The following is a 20709-nucleotide window of genomic DNA, read 5'->3' on the forward strand; positions in this document are numbered from 1 at the left end:
CTGGGTGGTCACCCAGGGCGTTGAGTCAAGGGGCAACACTGATATCACTAGCTGGGCTGGATCAGCTAGTGGGCTGGGCAGAAGAGGTAGGCCTGGCACAAAAGACAGTTCTCCCTTTTAAAGATACGGGTGTTCCCAGGGTCGGCCGCATTGAAATTGCCAGCAGCCTATGCACCCCCTGTACCTTTCACGAGGAAGACACGGATGCTGCTCTTGGTGCTGGTACCTCTGCTCTTTATCCATAGCTGCACAGTTCACTGATGAGCTGTTTAAACTGCATGGGCACAGAAAGAAAGAAATGAAGCCATGGCACGGCACAGAGTAAGAAGCAGCCATGTTTGAAGCAACAGCTGGAGCAGGAAAGTGGGGTGGCGTCTTCCAAATGGCTGCGAGTCTGACCACCTGCAGGTGCCATGGAGTTGACCACTGTGCTTCTACATCCACTTGCTGAGTAACAGGAGTGGGGGAAAAACCCACGGACATGCTGCTGGGTCCAAGTTAGCTGCAAAGGTTTTTCAGGTGGCTCTATTGTATAGGTGAGTGTATATGTGCAATTTCATAGAGGTCAATATTCAGCTGGCCGTATCTCCAGGCAAAACTGACCTGGACAATTCTGGGTAACTTTATCTGCATACTAAGGCTGAAGCCATGCCAGCTGAATGTCTGGTCTAAGGATGCCTACACAAAGTTGTCTAAGTAACTTTAGGACTGCTGTTTACCCGGACAGAGTTATTGAGGCAACGTTGGGCAGCGCTGCCGATATAAAGTGAAACAATGCTCCAGTAAAATCCCCAGTGCCCCCCCCTTTTTTGGGGGGCGGGGGGAGAGGTTAAATTTTGTCCAGAAAACAATCTGCATAGGCAAAATGTAGCTAGGGAACAGAGAAAAAATTTAGCTAGGGAACAGATAGCTGGGGATTTTGTCCAGCTATCTCCAAAAGTTAGCCAGAAAATCTGTTTGAATATCGACCTCAGGGTCATTCAGAGTTTCCTAGTGAGCTAAATTCTTGAAAAGAAATCTCTACATGAAAGTGAAAAACCTTTTCCAATATACTGCTATCTGTTGTGGGGATGCACTGTATATATTACTTGTAAGAAGCATAGGAAGAGGCTTGTCTGAAGCTCTTAGTGGGGGGAGGGAAGGGAAGAGTGGAGACCTGGAGATTGGGAGGCAGTTGTGACTGGGAGGCTGGAGAGGGGAGCGTGGCATTTGGATTGTGGGAGGAGAAAATGGGGGAGCACAGGGATTCTGAGATTTGGGTGGTGTGGGGGTGCAGCTGGGACTTGGGGATGGGTGGGGGAGGCCAAGCAGGCATTGAGAGAGGAGGACAGCAATTGAGTGGAAAGTGTTAGATTGGCTGGGGGTATCAGTGGGTGGGGTGAGATGGGGCTGTGGGTTGTTCAATCTGCAAAAAATAAAAGAGGGGCCCGTTCACAAAAGATTTCTCAGAGCCCCATAAGTGATTCCAGCAGTCCAGGATCCAGGATAGGAGGAGCACCAGCCATGAGTGAGGGGGAGTGAAACAACTGGGCCTAGGCAGGCAGGAAGGAGGGAGGGAGGAGACAATGCCAGAAAAGAGGTGAGATAGGGGAAGGAATACCTGGCAGGAGGGGAGAAGAGCGAGAGGAGCAAATGGATGGAAGGAGGGGAAAGAAGGGAGGGGGAAGTGTGGGAGAGTGCATGCAGGGTGAGAAGGAGAGGGCATGGAGATAGAATGAATGGAGAGAGGTGTGGAAAAGAGAGAGGGAGGAGAAGAAGGGAGACAGTGCCTGGGAGTGGGGGTGGGGCGCAGACATCATCAGTGATTTCTGCCCAGGGCGCCATTCACCCTAGAGCTGGCCCTGCATCCATTACTAAAAACAATCTTGATCCACTTTTGCTCTGAAAACTCTCTGCTTCCTAGAATCCACCAAGCCTCTCCTCCAACACAGTGGAGGATGCTGATGTCGAGGCTACTGGTTGCCTTCTGGATTCACCTGAGAGCTATTTCTTGGAACAGGGAGCGGGAGACATGGATTATGATGGAGCTCATCTTGAACGAATGTTTATGAGAGATTGCCTAGAGGTAAAGAATTCAAAAACTCACTCTTTTCTTCAAATATGGGCAACCCTTTTCCACTTAATGCTTTTAACTGCACAATCAGAATGTTGCACACCTTCTGAATCTGATCCATATCCAATATTCATTTGAAATAAAGAACATAAAGAACACTGTACAAGTAAAATGTGCTTTTAATTGGTATCATTGAGGTGCAAAGTACAAAACCATGTATAAAGACAAAAAATGATAAAAGATCACTTACATCATATCCCCTGTGATTATTCCTGCTCCCCCAATAGTGCAGCTAAGTTTACCAGATGACATAGTTTATTAAACAGAAAAATTAACACTGTATTTTCTAATGTTTCTGGCACAAATGCACACCTTTGTTACACCACAGAGGCACCTTCACCTGCAGCAGTACACGCTAATCTACTCAGCAAAACCCGCACCTGTAAAGCGGGGACAAATCCAAACCATTCGAAATGCCTAACAGCTTCAAAACTGATCAACCCATCAAAATACAAAAAATAAAATGCTTTGAGGGAAGTTGTTCACATTTTAATACGAGATTTAAAAACAAAACAAAAAAAGGATTCACCTATGCAGTGGGTCCTGTGCAGTTGCACAAACCTCGTCTATGGGCATTGTGTGCCTGTGAATGTACTGAATACAGAATCAAATTGTTTATAACCTTATATGAAGAGTATTCTTCATTACACTGAAGCCATGTCTACCATATAAAGTCGTAGCATGGGAATTCCAGTGAGGGACATGCATGTTTTTAAAAATAAAATGTTTACAACTACGTAGCACTGTTGCAATGATGACCAGCGGCTTTGTTAACAGAACAATTTAAAATAGCAGTATTTACAATGCTGTCATGACTAAATAGGTCATTAAAGGAAAATATCCAGGTTTTTGATTGTTTTTACATAGTGATAAACTTTGTTGATAAGTATTACAGTTTGTTTTTTTTTATGGCTTTTTTTAAACCAATAGCTTCACCAATGATTTGGTCTGCCATAGGATCAAACCCAACAGCAAAATTCCTCAACTGGAAACAATTTTCCATAAAATACAGTCTTCAAACTACCCACATAATAATGACAATATCACATTCTAAGTTTATTTAACCCAGTTTTAAATAGAACATTGAAATCTGAGACCTCCTATTCAAGGGTGACCCAATAAGAAAGCAGTTGTTGCCATGCATGCTATAAATTACAGCTTGGGTTAACATGCAACAAATTAATGCACAAAGTCACAATTGCCTTAGCATATTCTCTAGGTACAGGCGTGATTTAGAGATGTCAGGAGCATGCAAGGATCCAAAGAAGTCCAGGTGATAATTTGTTGTATTCTGGGATTCATCTCGAGTTCAAAAACTCAAGACAGCATGGAATATGTATAAAATATAATATAAATGATAAAAACAAGCCCAGTTAAAAAAAATGCTTTATACAGTAAAAAAAAAAAAAAAGGGAATTTATTTTGAGAAAATGTATCTAATTAATTCCTATAGATTATATTTTAAGAAATTAATAATTGTCCAAGATTGCTAAAAATTTTCTTGTAAAGCACAAATGCACTGCAGTGCTGGTTGAATTATTATTAAAGTTGGCACAGCACATTAATAGAGACTCCAGCTTGTCATGTTTGTCGATTCAGTACAGTAAGGCAAAGTTAATATCAATTGATGTGTCAAGGAAGAGAATTGTATGTCTGACTGAGTATGTGGGAAAAGATCACACACAGACCCTTCCAAGGAATAAAATAGCGGGAGGAAGGGGGGGTGTCACATGATCGAATTATTGCTGCATAGCAGCATGGACCAGGGTCCAATGGCTATCAACTCAAGGATATTCAGATTCTTCTTAGCCAACAATATAAAAAAAAATGTTGTTTTATCCTGAAATGTGATTAAATCCCAGTACAGACGTATCTCTACAGCAAGCCCTGTTCGTCGGAGATTCTCCTTCCAGATCTCTGCCTTAAAATCTACTATCAAGAAAATAAAAAATATATCACCAGCATAAAAACAGGTATAATTTCACAAGATATAACACAGGAAAATTATTTTACAATGACGTTTGCGTTTAGGCTGTTCTTACACTAAAGTGAAAATGTGCTTTTGTTGGGTGTTTATTAAAATTCAAATAAGGAGAAAAAGTGTGGAAAAAATATATATGCTTTTGATTTTACTTCATTATCAATGCAGCTTGACATAATCCTCTCCCCCTAGTTTTTTTTTTTTAACATCTGTATTTAAAAACCTAGATTATGGCTTCAGAGAGGGGAAGAGAAGAGCAAGCATCCAAAGTCTCTGAGCATAAATAAAAGAATATTAATAAATATTTTCACAGCCTTACATAACAGTGCCTTGTTTTACAACATTATGGCAGCTAGCTTCTGGTTTTTTGTTTTTTTTTATTAATTAGCCTTCAACCTGGCCTAGGGGGTGGGAGGATGTTTATTCTAATAACAAATGACAGAATAAACAGAACAAAGGAATATGAGATTTCTCTTGACAGAGTCACCCAGTTGGGACATGGAAAGCAAGAACAATCAACTCCCATCACATTTGTTTCAGAGGAACTGACCGGAATGGGATCTATTGTAGCTGCCTCATTTCCGTGTACCAATGAAATGCACAGAATAACATGGACTTGTTAGCATGCTCACCGCAATAGCAACACAGTAGTGTGGTCAATAATGAAAGCACCCAGGGATATCTGACCTGGTGTAGTCGTCCTCCACAAGCATGTGCTTTGGAAGTGGGGAGTACCTTCCCGGTGAGATGGGTGCCAGAGAAGACTTGTACTCCAAAGTGCCATTGTTGCCAGAGGTGATAATGTGATTTTCCATTGGTGGTGAATATGCTGATAATTAAAACAAACATTGATTCTTAACAATGCATTTACAAGCAAGTTGGTTATACTATAATGCTATACCCAAAATGTGTAGTATGGGATAGAAACACAACAGAAAGAGATAAAATGCTACAATACTGGCTCAGTGTAGTGTATTTTGAGAATGTGAAAGCTAAAGCATTTGTAAATTCTGAGGTCCATATTCAAAAGTCATTTAGATGGATAATGTAATAGTTATGCATCTACAAAGTTTATCCAGCTATATTCAACCTTTATCCAGTTAAATTCTAGCTGGCTAATAAGTTAAGTGGCTAGAATTTAGCTGGATAAGTTAGGAGCAGTTCAGGAGTGTAACTGGGAGGAGTTGAGTTAGCCTGCTAAGTTAACTGGCTAACTCTGATATTCAGTTATCTGGATGATTTAGCTGGCTAAGTCTAGTCGAGTCACACAGCTGTTCTAAAGTTAGCTGGTTACAGTTAGCCGGCTAACTAATTAAGGCCTAGAATCAAACGTGATGTTTTTTCACAGGAAGGGTCCCACCATTGCAGGGGGGGGGTTCGCCACGATAGTGGATTCCCTCCCCCCAAAAACACATCGTGGCTCAATGGCACATTCGTTTGTGTCATGGCCAAACACTATTTTATTTTATTTATTTATTTATTTAGGTTTTTTATATACCGGCATTCATGAACAAGTCGCATCATGCTGGTTTACATACAAACAAGGGGTGCAAAGAACAGTAGAACTAAACTGGTGCAAAGGGGAAGCAGTTACAAAAAACCAGGGGTGGAATAACTGGGATGGAGAAAAAAGAGGAACAGTGGGGAGTAAAAGAATTGTATGGGGATAAAATAAATAACTTAATGAATATTTACAGTCACATTCTTACAGGAGTTAGAGGTGGTTATGAATTGTCCGGGAAGGCTTGTTGGAAAAGCCAGGTCTTCAATCTTTTGCGGAATGTTGGTAGGCAGGGTTCTAGGCGCAGATTTGTGGGGATGGAGTTCCAAAGTGAGGGTCCAGCTGTCGAGAATGCCCGATCTCTTGCTGTTGTGTGTTTGGTGGATTTTGTATTCGGTAGCTGGAGGGATCCTCTATGGGCTTCTCTAATCGGTCTTTGAGAGGTGTAAAGGCTGAGCGGATAATGAAGATCCAGGAAGGTGTAGTTATGAATAGACTTGTAGATGAAGGTGATGGATTTGTAGAGGATTCTGGCTTGGATGGGGAGCCAGTGAAGATTTTTTAAGATGGGTGAGATATGGTCTCTTCTTTTAGAATTTGTAAGTATTCTAGCTGCTGTGTTTTGTACCATCTGAAGGGGTTTGGTGTATGAAGATGGGAGTCCCAGAAGTAAGGCGTTGCAATAATCTAATTTTGCGAAGATTATTGCTTGAAGTATGGTTCTGAAGTCTTGAAAGTGGAATAGTGGCTTAACTCTTTTTAATACTTGTAGTTTATAAAAGCAATCCTTGGTGGTGCGGTTTATAAAAGCTTTCAGGTTCAGGTTGTTGTCAATAATGGCTCCTAGGTCTCTGACTTGAGAAGATAGGGTGATGTTTGACTTATGAGTGTGATAGTTGTTGTTTTCAGGAGTGATGAGAATTAGTTCGGTTTAACACAAAAGAAGGCAGCAAGTGGCCCTTTAATGCGATGGCGGCTCCAATCCCACAGAATCGCCATTGTCTTAAAGGGCCACTGGCCACCCAAACAATTTCCCGCGGCCAAACGGGGAGGTTGAGCGAGGATCATTGCTGACCCCCGTTTCAAGCCAGGCCCCTAAAATGAAAATAAAGTAGAAAGCATGTGCGTGGCAGTGGCGGCCCCTCCTCCCCTGCCCCCGATGGTCTAGAAGGCCATATTTCTGGAAATATGGAGAATCTGTTTTCTTTGAATTTTGCTCCACTTTTAAACCAGCTCAAACAAGATCTGGCAGCATGGTCTCCTTACACCATCTCATGGATTGGGAGGTTAGCTTCTGTCACAATGAATGTTCTGCCTTGGGTATTATTTTTTTTATTAGATATGTTACCTATAAAAATACCACATACATTTTTCTCTGAACGGAAAGGTAAAAAGCCCAGAGTCTAGGAGAGTGTTATCCAATTTGAAAGATAAAGGAGGTCTCAGTCTTCCTGCTTTTAAGTAATATTATTGGACAATATGTTTAAAATGTATACTCATATGTTTTGCCAATCCAACTGATAAACTGTGGGTGACTTTGGAAGTAGCTTGGGCTAGGAAACAGGGTCAATTATTATCTCCCTGGCTATCCTTTAAAGGTCTGTGGTTATACAAATATGTATATTGTATACTGGTGCTATTTTAGCAACTTAGCACAGAATAATAGCCAGTCCCCACATTTCATCAGTTTTATCACCAATATATACATGAACATATTTCCCCCGTGCTTAAGACACTACATTGGCTCCCTGTCCACGCACAAATAAATTATAAAATAGCTGTTATTAGTTCACAATCTCTTGGTCATGAACTCTTTCCCATGGGCAAATGACCTTCTGCGGGTTTACAGCACCTGTCATGCACTGCGGTCCCCACAAGAGAGGCCTGCTGGAGATGCCAACAGTCCAACAAGCTCAGCTGAGTGAAATTCGGGAACACGCCTCCTTTCTTCGACCGCTGATAGGACGGTATCCACCGGTGTTCTCCCAGGCCTTTTTTTTTTGTCCAGGACGCCGGTAGGGTGGAAGTCATCAGCAGCCTTGCGGGCCGCCTCCTCTCTTTGGTCACTGGTGGGAAAAGGGTCCACCAGCAGCTTCCAGGGATGCCACCCCTCTTTGCTGGCTGTGCCTGTCTGGCAGCGTTGGGCCTGTTCACGGGGGCCCTGCAACAGGGCTTCTCTTCTCGGGCCGCCAGTCAATGCTAAGTGGGTGGGCCTGAGCCTCTAAGCCACCTCCGCCATCGGGTACCACCTCTGCCATCGGGTACCTCCAAACTCCACCTCCTCTCAACACAACCAGCTGTGAGAGACCTTGGAGTTCTCCTTGACCACCAACTAAGCATGAAGAACTACATAAACTCCATTCTCAAAGCCTGTTTTTTCAAACTCAACGTACTTAAAAAACTCAGACCCCCTTCTTCACACCCAAGACTTTCGTACAGTCATACAGGCCACCATATCATCCAAATTAGACTATTGTAATGCTCTTCTTCTAGGACTCCCTTACTCTTCCATCAAACCTCTACAAATGTTACAACATGCCACAGCGAGACTCATTGCAAACTCTCGTAAATATGACCACATCACCCCTATACTCAGAGACCTACACTGACTCCCCATAGCCTCTCGTATTATCTACAAAACACTCACCATAATGCATAAAGCAATTTACACCCACAACTCCAACTGGCTAGACCTACCCTTCACAACCACCCAGTCCAATCGACCGACTAGAACGACCAATAAAGGCACCCTAGTTGTGCCCTCCCTTAAAGCAGCCCATCTCACCTCTACACGTGACCGTGCTCTTTCCATAGCAGGTCCCACTCACTGGAACACACTGCCGCCTGACCTACGCCTTGAACCATGTATGAACAACTTCAAAAAGAAATTGAAAACATGGTTGTTCAAACATGCCTACCCAGAATAAAAACTCACACCTCCTCCAATAAAAAATAGACCACATTGCGTCTGTTCCATCTTCCTCATACTGAGGAGCCATATGTTGTTATCCTCTCTCCTCGTTCACACCGAGGAACCATGTTAATGTTAATGTTACTGTTATTTCTCGTCTATCCTATTTAATTATGTACCCTCCTCCCAGTTTCTAATTCCCTGTTAAAATGTAATTTCCATACTTTACCAGTTTTGATGTAAACCGGCATGATGTCCACAACTAATGCCGGTATATAAAAATGTTTAAATAAATAAAATAAAGGAGCTGCAGAGTAAAGGCTCTTGTAGGTGAGTAAAATGAGCTTGAACTAATTGTACAAATGGGTAGGGAACCAATGTAGTAACTGAGAAGAGGGCTCATATGGGTGTAGTGAATTTGGCAAAAGATAAGTCACAGAGATGAATTTTGGAAAGATTGTAGTGAAGAGAGATGGTTCAATAGGGGACCTATGAGGAACAGGTTGCAGTAGTCTAAGTAGGACGTGATGAGAGAGAGGAAAAGGGTGCTGGTAGAGTGTACAGAAAGGAAGTGGCTAATTTTAGTGAAGTTACAGAGAAATTATATATTTAAGGAGAGTTTTGGATATATGTAGAGAAGGAGCGAGAGGAGTTGCAGATGACCCCAAGGTTACTGGCCGAGGGGACTGGGAGGATGACACAGTTATCCACAGAAACAGAGTAAAGGGGAAGAAGGGAAGTGGGTTTGGGGGCAAAGATAAGGAGTTCTGCCTGGCCATGTTGAATTTAAGTGACAATAGGAAATCCAGCCAGCAAAGTCAGAAAAGCAGGCTGAGATCTAGAATTGGATTCCTAAATGAAATTTCTGGTGTAAATCTGGGAATCAGCAACATAAAGATGGTATTGAAAGCCATGGGAAGAGATCAGAGCACCAAGGGAATTAGTACAGAAAGAGAAGAGAACAGGGTCGAGAACAGAGCCCTGAGACACACCAACCGATAGTGGAATGGAAGCAGAAGAGACTCCACCGGAGGACTCACTAAAAGTGGGATGGGAGAGGTATGAAGTGAACCAAGAAAGGACGGAGTCTCGAAATCCAAGTGAAGATAAGGATTGAGAGATGGCTTTTGGTTTTGTTATAATCAGCTCACTGGAAATAACAAGCAAGGGTTGAGCCAGCCCCTACAAAATATTTAATAAACTAAAAAGCCTTGCCATCACAATTAAGCTATATTTCTAGACCTTCACGACAGCAAGGTGACATCAACATACGATAAAGTAGAAATCATAATTTAAAAATGAATATTAAAGCAGGATCAGGTGTTATATATTAAAGATCATTCTTCATTTGAAAGTAAATCTTCCTATTTCTGCCTCATTTGAAAAGGTTAGCCTGATCTTCTGAACTTCCAGCAGAGGTAAACACATACATATTTATTTGGTATTAAGAAAACTTTTGGCTTGGTCATAGTTAAAGAAAACTTAAAAGGCTTATCTGGTATTATTCAGAATTTAACAGTGAGCATAGCTAAGGTTTGAGCTTTCTGCCTGGCAAACTTCTTCTCCAGTACAGCAAGCTTCTTCATGCGATTTTCAGTTAAATGATTGAAAAAAAAAATATGTTGATCTGTATTACCATATTTTTGTTAGATTCAGCAATCCAAACAACCCAGCTTCTCCACGGTTACCAAAGGAGGCTGCGGCGCTTTCACAGAAGATAGGTCAGAAGCTGAGTGGCCAGGCTGAAATCTAATTATACTGTTTTATGCAATGAAATCTTTTATTAGTCCTATAAATTTTATCAACTCACAGCAGCCGTTCGAAAACATTGCCCAGAATCTGAGCTAACAGAGGACTCATCTTTCCTTCTTTGGAATCTAAGAAAGACATGTTAGGTACCGGAAGGCAGTCCAATTATTATTATCTTTAGCTTTTAAGTCTATTTAAGAATATCTCATTCTGCTATTGAAGAGATTGATTCTGCTTGATTATCACCAAAGTAAGAGCCTTGTTACAATTGGGGGTGAATTTTCAAAGGAGTTACATGCATAAAATTACCACATACACACACAATTAGCTTCTACTCGCATACGTGCTATTTTATATACATCAAATATAAGAATGTATTTTTGCTGTTGCACACAAAAAAGGGGCAGTCTAAGGGTGTTCTGGGGTGGAGCCAAGAGTTACACAAACACGTTGCTATATGAGACTAATACATGTACATTTGTCAACTTATTTGTGTAATTTTACAGCTGCCAATTATCTTGCACAATTGATATTAGACTCCTCTATTGTTTAATATTAGTTGGTTGGGAGGTCTGAATGAACTGGGGTGAGTTCAGAGTGAAGAACGAGGTGGGTCCTGATGACCTGGAGAAGGAATGGGTGAACTGGTGGAGGTTTTGGCTAACTGGTGAATTCAAATATCAGCGCATCTTTTAAAATATACTGACTCCTTCACGTAAATAAGATTTTTAGGTAAGCATGTCACAATTGTTTTGCGTGTAGGTTTATAAAATAGGAAAAGTACATGATTTTAATGCATTGAAATACGCACTTTCAATGCTTTGTTGGTATTCCTGGGTAATCATACATACGTGCGTATGTTTGGGAGTGGACATATGTATATTTTATAATTGTTACGACTGGCAGTTCGCAGGATGGTCCCGCGGGAGTGCCTCAATCACCCTCGATGCTGTCTGAGGCCTCCCTTGGCCGGGAGGCCACTTGGAACTACAAAAGTTGCTCAGTGATTCTCAGACACCGCCCTGCTGTTACCCCTCCCCGTTTCCTCTAGGTGTGCGTGTGCTCGAGGTCCTCAATCTTAAAGGGCCTTTGGTGGGAAGGCAGCCACAGTGCCCTATGATGATATCAATGGCATCACTCTACTTAAAACTCCTTCAGAGAAGCATCACACGCCTCAGCAACAGGTCTCCTGCTGTGCCTTGAGGCATCATTGCATGTTGCCTTGTTCCTGCCTTCCTGTGTTCCTTGTTTCTGTCTTCCTGAATTCCAGTGTTCCAATGTTCCTGCCTTCCTGCCTTGTTCTGTGTTTCTGCCTCCCCTTGCCTCGCTTCGTCATTGTCCCCCTTGTCCTGCCATGCCCATATCTTCATCTGGTCCTTGCTCCATTTCTCCTTGTCTGTCTCTTTGCTTGACCTTCCTGATTCTGACCTTTGCTTTGGATCTTGACCTTGCTTGAGTACCTCCTGGACCTGACCTTCTGTTGTATCTGTGGACTCTCAAGCTGGGGTGAGATTGGCTTAACCTGCGGGGAGGGAGCCTTATATAGAGAAGGCAGATGATGTTTTCTAAGGGTGCCACAGGGGTTTTCCAGTCACAGGCCCTTTAAATGTTCCAGCTTCGGTGCGCTGTGCATTAAGAGAGGCCAGTGGTGTCTTGCCGACCTGGTGGCATCCTGCTGCGAAGAAGATAAAGGCAGCGTCGGGTAAGTAGCATGGCTTGCAGGTCCTTGTCACAAGCCATAAAACGCAACATCCTTCTGCCTTGGATCAGATCAGATTATGCCTTGTCTGCTGCCTGCCTGAACCTCTGGCCTATCTCTGATAAATAAATAAATAAATAAATAAAATTAATTTAACATTTTTATATACCGAAATTCATGTAACAAAGTTACATATCACTTCGGTTTACATTAGAACATTAACAAGCATGTAATAATGCGATTACATTGAACAAGGGAGATAAACTTGGATCAAAAGGAACTGGGGAATAACATACAACGAATAAATAATAAAGTAATAAGATTCTATTGTGGAGCTAAGACTAACCTGGCTAAAGATCTAGGTGCGTACTGGAATAATTAAAGTCCCGGTACATGGAGCACATATTTGGATTGGTTGACTGAAGAGTTGGAACGCTAAACTGAAATATAATCTGATGGAATCTGATAGAATAGTTTGTAGGAAAGTAAGGTGAGGTAAGAGAGAATTATTAGCATAAATTAAAAGCTTGTTCGAATAGCCAAGTTTTGAGTCTCTTTTTAAAGGTGATCGGGCATAGTTCTTGCCGGAGTTCTGGAGGTAGAGAGTTCCATTGCGCGGGGCCCTCTGTGGATAGAGTTCATTTATTTAAAGAGGTTTTGATGGGTGGGGCGAGGAGAGTATCTCTATAAGCTGCTCTCACCGGTCTGGAGGGTATGTGTGGTCGAAAAGGAATATTGAGTTCCAGTGGAATGAGCTTGTGAATGGATTTGTGTATGATTGTTAGTACTTTGTAAGTAATTCTAAACTTGATTGGGAGTCAGTGTAGGTTTCTCAAGATGGGGGTAATATGATTTCTTTTGTTGGTCTTAGTCAGAATCCTGGTTGAGGCGTTTTGAAGCATTTGTAAGAGTTTTATGGTGTTAGCTGGGAGGCCGAGTAGAAGAGAATTACAATAGTCAATTTTTGAGAAAATGATTGCCTGGAGGACTGAACAGTAGTCTTGGAAGTGGAGGAGCAGTCTGAGCCATTTTAGGACTAGCAAATTTATAGAAGCCATCCTTAGTGGTGTTATTGATCAATCTCTTTAGGTTTAGTTGATTGTCCATGATGACTTTGAGGTTTCTAACTTGAGAAGAAAAGGATGGTTGACTAGTAGGGAGTATGTTAGACATTGCATAGCTACCGTCCTGTGAGACGAGTAGTATTTCGGTTTTATTGGAATTAAGGATTAAGTTAAGGCTCATGAGCAGGTTGTTGATGGCTTGGAGGCAGTTGTTCCAGAATTCTAGTGTTTTTTTGTAGAGATTCAGTAACCGGGATGAATATTTGCACATCGTCTGCGTAGATGTAGTGAGTTAATTTTAGTTTGGTGAGGAGCTGGCAGAGCGGTAAAAGATAAATGTTGAAGAGGGTGGGGGATAAGGATGAGCCTTGAGGGACTCCCAGAGAAGAGCAGATGGGGTGTGATTCGTTATTGTTGATTCTGACGTTGTAAAATCTGTTATGTAGAAAAGACTTGAACCAGCTGAGAGCAGTGCCTTTGATGCCGATGTCAGATAGCTGATCCAGAAGTGTTGAGTGGTTCACCGTGTCAAATGTGGCTGATAGATCGAGGAGAATGAGTAGACCGGGTTGTTTTTTATCAAGATTCAAAAGTATAGTGTCTGTTAAAGAGATTAAGAGAGCTTCTGTCTGCTGCCAGACCTGACCTCGGTCTATCGCTGGACACTCATCTGCCTGACCGCCCGAGGGACCCAGCTTAAGATCTGCTGGCTCCAGAACCCAAGGACTGAACCTGCAGTGAAGGCATCTGGTATAGATGAAGCTCCAACCTGTCCAACCATAGTGCGCATCCGTCAGCTGTTGATGTGGGCCTAGCTGGCTCGTGTGTTAGGTGGCGCCAACCATGCCACAGTAATAAGGGCCCACCAATACTGAACTAGTTACAATAATATGCATATACTTAGAACATAATAACATAAGAAATTGTTATACTGGGTCAGACCTAGGGTCCATCAAGCCTAGCATCTTGTTTCCAACAGTGGCCAAGCTAGGTTACAAGTACTTGGCAGGTATCCAAATGTTAAATAGATCCCATGCTACTAATGCCAGTAATAGCAGTGGCTATTCCCTAAGTCAACTTGATTAATACCAGTTACTGGACCTCTCCTCAAAGAATTTATCCAAATCTTTTTTAAACCCAGCTATACTAACTGCCCTAACTACATCCTCTGGCAACAAATTCCAGAGCTTAATTGTGCAGTGAGTGAAAAAGAATTTTCTCTGATTTGTTTTAAATGTGCTAGTTGCTAACTTCATGGCGTGTCCTCTAGTCCTTCTATTATCCGAAAGAGTAAATAAACGATTCACATTTACCCATTCTAGACCTCTCATGACTATATAGATCTCTATCATATCCTCCTCAGCTGTCTTTTCTCCAAGCTGAACAGCCCTAACCTTTATAGTCTTTCCTCATAGGGGAGCCATTCCATCCCCTTTATCATTTTGGTCACCTTTCCCTGCACCTTCTTCAGTGCAACTATATTTTTTCTGAGATGCGGCGACCAGAATTGTACATAGTACTCAATGTGCGGTCTCACCATGGAGCTGATTTTTAAAACTGCAGCGAGCAGAGGGCTGTTAGCTGCATATGTTTATTTCTGTTCCTGATGAGGTATAAATCTTCATAAATCTGTGTTTAGGTCTAAATCAACTGGGAGACGGGTCTGGGTCAATAGAGTGGGGGCATGAGTGCTGAATAACAGAGGGGTCTGGATGACCTTGAGATGGACTGGGCAAATTGATGGACTATTTGGGAAAACTGAGCATGGCCTTCACACAAGCATGTTTTAAAATCCGCTTCCCTGTACACGTTAAAGCTGACAAAGTCCTATGGAAGATACACGATCCACGTTTGCTCGAGTAGCCGCTTACAATTAGGAGCATACATATGCATGGTAAGTGTATTTTAAATAATACATGCATGATTACAAATGTCAGTGTTGTTGCTGTCCTGGCCGCGAGCACCGCAGCCAGACCCTTACCTCCGGTTCCCTGAGGCCTAGTTTGCGGCCTGGGGCGGCGTTCCCGCTGGGGCTGCGCCGCTGCGAGCTCCTCCGTAGACGCTCTGCACTTAGGCACGCATGCGCGCCACTTGGGCGCTTTTCTAGGCCGTTTCCCGCCAGTGGTGACTCCGCCCAAATCCTGACGTCAGACACCACGGCCTTGATAAGCTGGCCGCGGCCATCCAGTCTTTGCCTTGCAACGGGTTAGCTTTCCGGTTTCCTGTTGCGCTGTGCCCCGGAGTGACCCACTTGGCTTCGTCGCTCCGTTCCTGCTATAGTACCTGCCTGTTTCCTGCCTGCTTGCTACAGTACCTGCCTGGTTCCTGCCAGCTTGCTACAGTACTTGGATCCTGCTACAGTTCCTGCCTGGTTCCAGTACCCGCAACCTGCTACAGTTCCTGCCTGGTTCCAGTACCCGCATCCTGCTACAGTTCCTGCCTGGTTCCAGTACCTGTATCCTGCCACAGTTCCTGCCTGGTTCCAGTACCTGTATCCTGCCACAGTTCCTGCCTGGTTCCAGTACCCGCATCCTGCTACAGTTCCTGCCTGGTTCCAGTACCTGTATCCTGCTACAGTTCCTGCCTGGTTCCAGTACCCGCATCCTGCTACAGTTCCTGCCTGGTTCCAGTACCTGTATCCTGCCACAGTTCCTGCCTGGTTCCAGTACCTGTATCCTGCTACAGTTCCTGCCTGGTTCCAGTACCTGTATCCTGATACAGTTCCTGCCTGGTTCCAGTACCTGTATCCTGCTACAGTTCCTGCCTGGTTCCAGTACCTGTATCCTGCTACAGTTCCTGCCTGGTTCCAGTACCTGTATCCTGCTACAGTTCCTGCCTGGTTCCAGTACCTGTATCCTGCTACAGTTCCTGCCTGGTTCCAGTACCTGTATCCTGCTACAGTTCCTGCCTGGTTCCAGTACCTGTATCCTGCCACAGTTCCTGCCTGGTTCCAGTACCTGTATCCTGCTACAGTTCCTGCCTGGTTCCAGTACCCGCATCCTGCCACAGTTCCTGCCTGGCTCCAGTACCTGTATCCTGCCACAGTTCCTGCCTGGTTCCAGTACCTGTATCCTGCCACAGTTCCTGCCTGGTTCCAGTACCTGTATCCTGCTACAGTTCCTGCCTGGTTCCAGTACCTGTATCCTGCCACAGTTCCTGCCTGGCTCCAGTACCTGTATCCTGCCACAGTTCCTGCCTGGTTCCAGTACCTGTATCCTGCCACAGTTCCTGCCTGGTTCCAGTACCTGTATCCTGCTACAGTTCCTGCCTGGTTCCAGTACCTGTATCCTGCCACAGTTCCTGCCTGGTTCCAGTACCTGTATCCTGATACAGTTCCTGCCTGGTTCCAGTACCTGTATCCTGCTACAGTTCCTGCCTGGTTCCAGTACCTGTATCCTGCCACAGTTCCTGCCTGGTTCCAGTACCTGTATCCTGCTACAGTTCCTGCCTGGTTCCAGTACCTGTATCCTGCTACAGTTCCTGCCTGGTTCCAGTACCTGTATCCTGATACAGTTCCTGCCTGGTTCCAGTACCTGTATCCTGCCACAGTTCCTGCCTGGCTCCAGTACCTGTATCCTGCCACAGTTCCTGCCTGGTTCCAGTACCTGTATCCTGCCACAGTTCCTGCCTGGTTCCAGTACCTGTATCCTGCTACAGTTCCTGCCTGGTTCCAGTACCTGTATCCTGCCACAGTTCCTGCCTGGTTCCAGTACCCGCATCCTGCTACAGTTCCTGCCTGGTTCCAGTACCTGTATCCTGCCACAGTTCCTGCCTGGCTCCAGTACCTGTATCCTGCCACAGTTCCTGCCTGGTTCCAGTACCTGTATCCTGCCACAGTTCCTGCCTGGTTCCAGTACCTGTATCCTGCTACAGTTCCTGCCTGGTTCTAGAACCCGAACCCACTTACAGTATTGCTACTGTCTTAGTCTGGTTCCAGTTACCTGTCCTGATCCACAGCCCGCCTAAGTCCCAGCGGCCGGGCCCCTATGGGCTCCTTCCGGGGGGGCTTCGGCTTCCAAGGGTGAAGCCACCTAAGTCCCAGCGGTTGGGCTCCTAAGGGCTCCTCCCGGGGGAGCACCAGCTTCCAGGGTGAAGAGCATCTACGTCCTGCCTGAACATCTGCCTCCCGGCCTGCTTTGCAACAGAGACATTGTCCAACTTTCCAAGTCTCCAGCAGGCCGGCCCAAGGGTCCACTAAACAGAGACTCCCATAACAAGTGTATGTTTGTTCGCGCGCCCATATGAGTGTTTCTGGGCACCCACGTGCTTGTTTTAAAGTTTCCATCCCTGTTTGCATTCACATCTTGGAAAAATCTTGCTTAGATATATTGACTTATTTAGTTTATTTATTTATTTATTTAATGTCTCTTATATACCGATGTCTGTTCGCACATCGCATCGGTTCACAGTAAAACATGAACTTTATGGGCGAAGCCCTTACAAAGAACAGATAAATACAGTTAACTTTAGGGCATTTAGTAAAGGTATCCAACAAATTTATTGATTTCTCCAATTCCCATAGCCCTAAAAGGTTTTTAAAAGGTTTCCTCTGAAGACAAGATATTATTTGAAATTGTTGACATAGATTGGTCAGGATCTAATTCTAGTTCAGCAGATGGAAGCATTTGTTAAGTTCCAAGGATACCTCCCCCTCTGACCGGCACTGGATTTGTCAATAGGCTCCAATTATTCCTGGGCCTAGGGGCAGCAGGCTGCCTAGGCTTTCCTGCCTTCCAATTTTGCTGAATCTCATCCAGCAGGGAACAGCCCTCTGCTACCATGTAACAGACCCTTGCAGAAGGTAAGGGGGGCGAAAGCACCAAAAAAGGGCCTAGGGGTGGCAAAATCCTAAATCCGTCCCTGCCTCTGACTCCAAAGAGGCCTCACTAATTACCGGCCAGCTCAAGCCTAACTGTGACATGCTTCCGCAGAAGAGGATGCTGCTATTGGCTCCTTCATCTTGCCTCCTGCAGCATCTCCACTTTGCAAGTCCCACGCGGGATCACAGCATGAATTAGACGATAACCCAACAAGGGCCCTGACTTTTACGGTCTGAGGTACTGATACGCAGACGTAAGTGAGAAAGCACCGGACTGCTCCTAAGGCCAAGTCCCTAAGCAAAACATGTCAGCACTGTCTGAATTTTCAAGATGGCTCATCATCCAGTAAAAACATTGCTAGCAGTTACAATTTTGTGGGTTATCATAACAGCAAGCAGCAGAAGTTGATACCCTTAAGAGGAACATGGGGTAACCTGCATGGCTCGGCAGATACTACCATAAGAAGCTTGCTGGGCAGAGTGGATGGACCATTTTGTTCTTTTCTGCCATCATTACTATGTAACTATGTTACTTGTGTGGATACCCTGTATTAAGCAGGTCCATGGACCAAGTTTAAAAACCACTGCATTATGAACTTTGCCACCCTAACAGAGATCTCAGTTTACACTCTTCACAGTCATTGTGTATTCATCTTAACAGGCACATTCCACTTGTTAAATCCCTCAGAGGGTTTTCTCAGCAATATATTTTATGAGCTGACATCTGACTGAATACTGACATCTAACAAAGCATGAAAGAGAAATGATTTGCAGGTGATCAGGAAACCTTCTCATCTTTGGTTTAAAAGGGGATTTATGTTAGGAGAGGAGGAGTATCCTAAGAATCAGTGGGAGCCAGGGTTCAAATTTTGCTTCTTTCCCTAACGCTCCTTTTGACCTTGGACAAACCGCTTCACTCTCCATTGTTTCAGGTACCAACAGATTGTAAGCTCTTTGGGGCAGGGAACTACCTCTTGTACCTGAATTGTAAATCATCTTGAGCATGGGTTGGGAAAAGCCAGTAATTAAATCCAAATTCTAGATGTATATACTGTCTATAGATAATTGCATGTGTGTCTCTTTTCCTGTCACAACTGAATTAGAACTTTTGAAAAAGAATCAAATCAGATTCAAGCCAGTTCAGCCCTGACTCTAAATATCTGAAGGGATAAGAGTCAAACGTCTGAAGATTCAATCCTAGATGATATTCCGGTTGGAAGTGATTCTCCAGATCTCTACTGATGATATTTATTTACCGAGCATTTATTAACATTTTCACTTATTTTATTTTGGTTGAAATGCAGCATGTCATATCTCAGTAACAACGCAAATAACAGGCTGGAGGAATGACAGCAAGAGCACTCACAGAGAAATGAAAGGATAAAGGGCGGATCACCAATTTCATCACCTTTAAAAAGTGAGTCATATGCATGAAATTTAGCAGCACAGTTCACATATTTAATCAACAAATACAGAGACAAGGTAGAGTAACAACGTACACTGTATATTTTGTTTAACCAGTCTAGCAGCTTATTTGCATGTACAGGGGCTAAAGATCTATTGGAAGCCCTGATATGCAGTTTGGCTTTCTAATGTCATAACATTATGCAAAAATAACAGACTAGCTACAACTTTGAAAGCCTTTGATGGAATCATGCTATAGAAGATGCAACTTAAAAGGAACTTTATTCCCAGCCACCATTTATTCCATGTATACTCCAGTGCACCCCAGTGCACTTTGCCTCCCTCTCTCTGCTTAAGCCCCTTTTATATTACTTGTCGCTATCATACATTGTTACCCACTATTAACTCACGTCACAATTTTATTCTCTGTAAAACTTAAACTGTCATTAGTCCAATCATGCATTACTGCCTTATATCAACGCTCACTTTGTAATTAGTTCTCTATATAGCCTATTATAGTTCTCTATATAGCCTATTGTTTTACTTGCTCAAGTTTATCATGGTTTCCTTTATTAACGTTCACCTTGTAACTCGTTCTATGTAAAGCCTGTTGCTATGTTTAGCTATCTGTGAACCGAGATGATGTTCCCAACGTATCCCGGTATACAAAAACCCTTAAATAAATAAATAAATAAATAAATAAATAACATTGTTGCTAATATAGGAATTTGAAAACCTCTCATCAGGCAAACCTTGTTAATCCCAGTATTGTTTCTTGTCTTGTATTTCTTTTAGATTGTTACCAGTTTTGAAATATTTTAATGGAAATTGGAGTGGTTTAGGGCTGTGGTGTACTTGCTTTCTACTGTGATGAGCCAGCAGAGGGTGATGCACATTGAAAGCTGTAGACTTCTAGTAGGTCAGCAAGACAAGCCAAACGTCTTTTTTTCGATTTGCATCATTTTGCTGCTATATCACATTTGCAAATAAAGGGCACTTATTTTCAAATTTCCAGCTTATCAGTGTGCCTTTCTTTCTTTCTTTCTTTTTTTTTTTTAAAGATGTTCAGCCTGACTTAGTGCATTATAAAGTTGTGGACTTAGTCGAGATAACTCATTGAGTAATCTGAGTTGATGGCTTGGCAGCAGTCTGTACATTACCATGCAAGGGATATCGGGTTTGGTCCAGAGTGCAGAGGTGGTACCCAGAGGTGGGTAGGGAGCAAGTCCCATTCTTAATGCAACAGTGACACCAACTGGTCAGGCTTGAGGGATACGATTATCAGATTCTGAAAGGAGCCATGGCTAACAGTTGTTATAGCAATGGTTGGGCTATATCCCAAATGGGGAAAAACTCTAGAAGAAGAATCATTATTCGTGGAAAAAAAATCTCTCATTGACACCTCCATTTTCAATACAAAATGAAAGAAGGGAAGGTTTTCTGAAGTTATTCTGTTTCATTTTACTGT

General features: G+C 43.3%; 1 protein-coding gene across 1 annotated transcript in view; it reads right to left on the reverse strand.

Moving 5' to 3' along the window:
• DLG2 (discs large MAGUK scaffold protein 2) overlaps positions 1-20709 on the reverse strand; it is a 2548136-nt gene that overhangs the window by 903499 nt on the left and 1623928 nt on the right. The window contains exon 12 of the mRNA XM_029602231.1: positions 4782-4923. Coding sequence (XP_029458091.1) covers positions 4782-4923 — 142 coding nt within the window. The remainder of the gene's footprint in view (positions 1-4781; positions 4924-20709) is intronic.

Source organism: Rhinatrema bivittatum, chromosome 5 (genome assembly GCF_901001135.1).
Source record: "Rhinatrema bivittatum chromosome 5, aRhiBiv1.1, whole genome shotgun sequence".
NCBI lineage: Eukaryota > Metazoa > Chordata > Amphibia > Gymnophiona > Rhinatrematidae > Rhinatrema > Rhinatrema bivittatum.